Genomic DNA, 6,483 nt, shown 5'->3' with positions numbered 1-6,483 from the left:
TGTTGTGGGTATACTTCATGGGTGTATCATCGACAGTGCCTAGATCCGGCAAGCCCGGGTGGCCCGCAGATGGTGATGTGGCATGTGGCCCATCGGGCGGCCCAGTTGCTGTTGATCCTGAAGGATGAAGTCCAGCCCAGGAGAAGGGAGCCGGATCCGACCGACCTTAGGAGTAACCCGGATCCATGAAGGCCCATTAAGGAACCTGGATCCGGTACGACGTATAGAGGGAGGCGGATCCTTGACGTGCACGGCAAGACATTGTACCGTAGTTAGGCAAACCTGTATCCGGCTAGGACTCTCCATGTAAACCCTAGATCCGTGTGCCTTTTTAAGCCGGATCCCGGGAGCCCTAGAGGCACAACGACAACTCATTGTAACATCGCGAAAGCGCCCAGATAATTCCAGACAAGCAGCAGCAGCAGTAGGCCCTGTCCTCGTGCAGGTGTTCCGAAGCTGGGTAAATCGCGTACCACCACCACCTCCTCCTCCTCCTCTTCCTCCTCACCGGTGAGCGTAGCTCCTTTGCCGCTGGTTCTCCCGATGCGCGTGTCCCATGCCGCCTTCGCTCGGCGGTTCCGCTCCCACTCGGCGTGCCACTTCTCGAAGTCGGGGCCGCTCATCTGCTTGATCGACTGATCTTCCTTGTGAACTACCAAACGCCCTGATTTTCCATATTGGCAGATACTAGGTGAAATGGATTGAGGAGCAGCCAGTCACGGCGAGATATATATTCGTTGAGCAAACCCGCACCCAGGACCAGCACGTTCCTTTCGAAGATCCGTTGGAAGCATACTATGTCATATGCCCCACCTGCCAACCATTACCAACACCACCGTACGTGTCTGTCAACCCCCACCTTCCAGCTTCCAAGGAACAACAAAGCTTTTGTAAAGCCGGGCTAGAGTAGAAAAATTCAAAGCCATCGGCTGGCGTTGGTTTACACTACACGTCAAACTCGCCGTCGCCCGCCTCACCTCACCTTGTGCATCCCCCTTTCTTCCCTTCCTACGGCTGCTGCTCCTCCTACTCTTCTCCCCCTCCACTCCCAGATCTCGCCGCGCTCGGCCGGAGGAGCCCGCCCGCGTCTGCCCGACGGGCACGGCTCCTCCCTCCCCTCCTACCCCGATCCGTGCTGTCCATCCTCGGTGAGCCGCCCTGCCCAGCGCCTCTTAATTTGCTCCATCGGATTCGCGCACGGCGACAAGATCCATCCCACTTCGACCGATTCTGGCCTGCGCCGCGCGCGCGGATCCCGGCGCCTCACGCGGTGACTGCTCATCTCATCTGTGCGCAGGGTACGCTCGGACACGAAGGCGGCGCTGCGACGGCGTGCGGGCGCGGGCCGGCGCCGAGATGAAGGGCGCCTCGTCCATCCCCGCGGCCGCCATCATCCCTTCGCCGCTCTTCCTATGGCGCGTCAAGGTACTAACCACTTCACCTCTTCCCTTTACGTATCTCCCTCTTGCTGCGGCCTGCGGGGAATGGAAATACAATTCCAACTGTAGTAGTAGTATGTTCCATCGTCGCATGCACGACCATCCGTTCCATGTGCTCCATGCTCAGTGAACATTACTTTCTCATGTATAGTGTGCTGCGCCCACCTCTGTGCACGCTGTCTGTACCTGATACACGGCTTCCTACAGAGGAGTGAATTAAAATCAATACCTCTTTCGGTTGTAGTATGATGTATCCAGAATCCCCCCTCAACAATACTCCATGCTGTATCCATCATGGTTAGTAATGGAAGTTGAGAGTTGGTGGGAAATTAACTGATATAAGCGCACACATCTGAGTTCCGATGCCTCTGCATGCATGCCTTGACTGCATAAACCTTGTAATAATTGTGGCAGAAAACCACGCCATGCGTTAACTCTCTGCTAGTGTACAACCTGCATTTGTTCTCGGTGATAGAACGGTACAACACTGTGATGTTTATTTGTTGATATTTTCACATAACATGCGTAGGAAACGCCTTCCCATTCCGGCACTGAAAAGATGGAATGGTCTTTTAGCGTAGCCATTCCTAGCTGGACCTGCTGCTTGCTGTCTTTATCCATTTACTTTTGAAAATACTCCAAAAGACACAATCATATTTACCTGTCCTCACTCCTTACACAACTGTATCCGTGGGAATTATACCTCTTACCGCTCCTACATCCTGTGACTACCAACAAACTGTCCAGTTATACTGAACCACCCTGTTCACTTGGCTTCTCGTCTGCCTGATCTTCATTTCGCTTCTCAAATCGCTTACCATTCCACGTTAAGCATATAACCAATCAATTTAAGTGCACACATAAAAACTGATTCCAGCTGTACGGAAACATACCCTGTTTGTTTCACTTGGTTCCTCATCCGCCTCATCTACATTCTGCTTCTCGACTTGCTTACCAATCTGTCCCTTCTCCAGGTCATACTGTTCCTCCTGTGGGGTCTATGCTGTTGCAAGGTGAGTGCTTCTCTGTACATCAGCCCTGGAGAATTGAGCTGACGTGCTATCGTAATGTGTTATGTCCTTCGAATTGCAGATAGGTTGGGACTCGGTCATGAGGATGAGTGTTGATCTGCGGGACTTGTTTCTCTACGAGGCTTTCCTGTACTATAATCCTCTCCTTCTGGTGGTCAGTCTCTTTCTCTTATTGTACATGTGACGTACTCAACGGAGATGTAATCATGCCTCTAACTGTGCTTTGTGTTTCTGTTGTAGGCACTGATGATTTGGTTATGGGGAGTGAACTTGTGGGTTTTTGAGCAATCATCAGTGAATTATGCAAGAGTGTTTGATCTTTCACAGACACATTTATCTTACCGAGAAATATGGAGGGTAGGCCTATTTCTGTTGCTTCCAAATAGCCATTCGATCTCTTGTTTTAATGCATCTGTTCCATAGCCTGTAAGCTTCGTGGAGTAGTATCAATACGCCATTTTGCTGCATGCATCCTTAAGCAGTGTCTCTGGCAAATGGTTTTTTACGGATGTGCATGGTTTTTTATTTGCAAAAACCTCTATTCTGTACCACATTTGTGTAGATGATGGCAAATGTACATAAAATTTGTAAAGCAACAATGTTTATCTTGATTCTATGTAAATAATATATAATCCCTACTATAGTTTCTCAATGAACATGTCTAACTATGGTAATTATTCTTCAGAATTTTCTAGTCTGTCTGTTGCAGTTTCTACAATCAAGTAACTTGACTCTTTGTATTTTCTTTCCATGTTCTCTTATGTCGATGTTATACTGCATAGTTTCTCATATTACCTGTACTCTTGCATATATTCTGCTAAAGTAACACTTTTTTCCTCCATTGGCAGTGTGCTACTTGGCTGACTTTAATTGTTCCAACAAGTATGACAGCTTACCTATATTTGTATTCACATGGGGAAGTGTCTCTTGCTGCATCTCAACCAGTGTAATATCTTAAGCCCATTAGGTCATCTTTTGTTGTTTACATTATGTCTACTTATACTTGTGGTAGTGCTTATCAGTAATCAAATTTGTGCAATCCCTGAGCTCACCCAGTGAGCAGTATAATGATAAGATATTGTTGGCGTACTAAAATGAGTGTGTCATTGAGTTCTCCGACTCTTTTGTGCCAGTTGATCAATTGAAACTTCACTATAAGATCAGAGCGGTAGTTTCTTCTTTATACAATTTGATAGCATTGAATGTTAAGCCAGTTGAAATGACCATCTTACTACAATAGTAATACTACATATACGTTAAACAAACTGATGGTATCTTTGTAATGTTGAAGTGAATTAGGACTTCTGCATGGTGCACCATCCACTTGCTCTTGATTCCCCAACTTAGAAGCAAAAATATCATGCATTTTATTCTATTCTGACATATCATTCTGCCTTTATGCAGGTTCTTTTGTATGTTATCCTCCTGATGGTCCTCCTTTCTCCTTTCGATATGTTTTACTTATCATCACGCTTTTTCTTTCTGAGGACCACATGGCGTATAATACTTCCATTACAAGTAAGTTGTACAATTTTTCATTAATTAAAATAGGTATTGTTCTTTAGATATGCTACAAGCAAAACAAAATATTTTGATCTGTGTTGACTACTTTATACCTGATTGTCTTTGTAATCATTTAACGTGCTCTTGTTCTGCAGGCAATTACATTCCCTGACTTCTTCATGGCGGATATTTTTACATCTATGTCAAAGGTATGCAGTCATTTGTTACTGTATAATTTTCTGAAGAAAGTTTCCAGTGATTTATCAATAAGTCTTGGCGCATTGGTTTGTTTAACTAATCACTGGTTTAGATAGTAGGATGTGTTTTTATTTTGCTTAAGACTAGTGTTTATGTTTTGTCCTCATGTTGTCTGCAATATACTACTATATAGTTTTGTAAGAACAAAATTATCTCGTAACTACGTGAGCATGTGTGATGTACTATTTCCTAGTTTTGTAGACAACTGTTTTTAACTTGTGGGTTGTCTTGAGTGAACATTTTTCAGTTTGATCTTTCTAACATTTTGCTTAACTGTTGCATTTCTTGCCAGGTGTTTTCAGATTTAGAGCGTTCAGGTTGTCGCATGCTCCATCGTCAGGTTAATCTCTTCATATTTCTCTTCTTCCTTCTACGCACATATTGTACTCAGCAGTCTTTATAATTACAGGCAGTTGACATGATATTGGCTTATTTTGACGATTCCAAAGAATTGCGGAAACTATTAAGCTTGTTCCCCTATAATGCCTTTGTTATTTTGATATTTTTACAGGTCGCGACAATTGCCTGGTTTGAAGCAGATTCAGTTTGTGGTAGCCACTCTGTGGCTATTCCTTTAGTTCTGGTACTCCCTTATCTGTGTCGTTTCTTCCAATGCCTCCGACAGTACAAGGATACAAAAGAGAAGACATGTCTTCTCAACGGTATTTACTCACCAATCACCACCATATCATTTGTAGATGACATACCTGTTTAGAATGTTAGAGATAGGACAACTTATAGTTTGTGGCTGTATGTTTGGTAGCTATTTGTGGAATCACTTACCAACATCTTTGTACCAAATGCAGCACTCAAATACTCTACAGCAGTCCCTGTGATTTTCTTGTCAGCTCTCAAGTATCACGTATTCCCTGACTTGTGGATTAGCTTTTACCGCCCGCTATGGCTTCTCTCTAGTGTTGTGAATTCACTGTATTCCTTCTACTGGGATATAAAGCGAGATTGGGATTTGAGGTGCCATTCTGTACAAACATTTGCTTTTCTACACCATCGACATTGTCTTTGCATATGTGTTGCTAATGAGATTTTTTCAATCACTGCAGCATTTTAACTAGGATTTTCATGTTCAAAAACCCAGGTGTATTGACTAACCTTCTTTATGGCCAGAGCTGGGTACACACTTGAGCACATACACGGTTTTAGCTAGTGAACCATGGTAGTTTTTCGTTAATACTTTGGTGATTGCTCTGCAGGTATATTACTGGGTGTTAGGTAGCAATCTTGTTCTCCGATGTACGTGGACGTACAAGCTTTCAGCACATCTTCGGCACAACTACCTGACGGTGTTCGCAATAACGGCTTTGGAAATGGTGAGGCGGTTCCAGTGGGTGTTTTTCCGCGTTGAGAACGAGTGGAACAAGATGACTGCCAAGCAAAATTTTGAAATGTCATCTGACATGCTGCCTTCGGAAGCAGATAGGCTACTGGATTCTAACAACCATAAAGTATGACATAATAATATTCTTACAGTGCGATCATTACTTGTAATACCCATAGAGCTCAAAAGGTCAAGTATACAAGATAGGTTTTCACACAGAATGAAATTATTGGCACTTGTGCCATCTGTAATACGGTTGAATCCAACAGGAGATGCTTGTTGACACATGAAACAAAGATATCAATACCAATGTATTTAATTTTGTTACATCTTTTTGCGGGAACTATCTGAGTATCTAGTGTGCATATCAGATTATTAGTTTGATCCTTTATCCACAAAATTTTCCTTGCAACGGTGCAAATGCATTTGTAATAATCTTGGGCAAGCCCTAAGCATAGAGGGATGAATTGAAGTTTTCCCTCATCTCAGTGTTCGATAAGCTGCACAGCACATGCTGAAGAAATGAAACCTTTTTTTTTGTTGTTGTTGATCATATCAGTGCCTGAAGCAGACAGGATTGCTGTTCAGCTTTTTCGTGCGACCAGATAATGACGGGCCGGATGAAGTAAGGATAGGATAGCCCCATTGAAACAGCCAATAGAAATGCTTAGTTTTAATGGTTGTCATGTTCTGCGATCAGTGTATGTACGCACCCACATGATTGTTTAAAGCTACTTGCAGTCTAACTTAAATGAGAAAATCGAAAGCAAAATGGAGCCCTCGTCTGCTTTTCTGTTTGTTGGAGAAATGAAGTGATTTTTCTCTTGCCCTAATACCGAAAACAATTCTAAATAATAATAATACAGATAACAGTAAATTTAGTATAAATCACTTGACCACAGGAAAAAGAACTCCG

The 6,483-nt window shown here is 43.6% G+C and overlaps 1 protein-coding gene across 1 annotated transcript; it reads left to right on the top strand.

Annotated features, from left to right (window-relative positions):
* Positions 1 to 926: 926 nt before the first annotated feature.
* On the top strand, positions 927 to 5,894 carry LOC127298864 (uncharacterized). The gene is made up of 13 exons (XM_051328722.2): positions 927 to 1,148; positions 1,298 to 1,425; positions 2,414 to 2,452; positions 2,532 to 2,624; positions 2,711 to 2,827; positions 3,319 to 3,414; positions 3,875 to 3,988; positions 4,129 to 4,182; positions 4,524 to 4,571; positions 4,743 to 4,893; positions 5,038 to 5,203; positions 5,293 to 5,362; positions 5,443 to 5,894. The coding sequence occupies exons 2-13, from the start codon at positions 1,357 to 1,359 to the stop codon at positions 5,698 to 5,700; spliced, it is 1,275 nt and encodes a 424-aa protein (XP_051184682.1). The 5' UTR covers positions 927 to 1,148; positions 1,298 to 1,356; the 3' UTR covers positions 5,701 to 5,894.
* Positions 5,895 to 6,483: the final 589 nt, after the last annotated feature.

Source organism: Lolium perenne, chromosome 5 (genome assembly GCF_019359855.2).
Source record: "Lolium perenne isolate Kyuss_39 chromosome 5, Kyuss_2.0, whole genome shotgun sequence".
Lineage (NCBI taxonomy): Eukaryota > Viridiplantae > Streptophyta > Magnoliopsida > Poales > Poaceae > Lolium > Lolium perenne.
This window is presented reverse-complemented; position numbering and strand designations above follow the sequence as displayed.

What these genes read in the sequence shown, in the direction of transcription:
- LOC127298864 (XM_051328722.2), top strand. Translation starts at nt 1,357, where the DNA reads ATGAAGGGCGCCTCGTCCATCCCCGCGGCCGCCATCATCCCTTCGCCG. An exon ending in TCTTCCTATGGCGCGTCAAG is followed by an intron (nt 1,426 to 2,413) that starts GTACTAACCACT and finishes TCCCTTCTCCAG; the next exon opens with GTCATACTGTTCCTCCTGTG. An exon ending in GGGGTCTATGCTGTTGCAAG is followed by an intron (nt 2,453 to 2,531) that starts GTGAGTGCTTCT and finishes TTCGAATTGCAG; the next exon opens with ATAGGTTGGGACTCGGTCAT.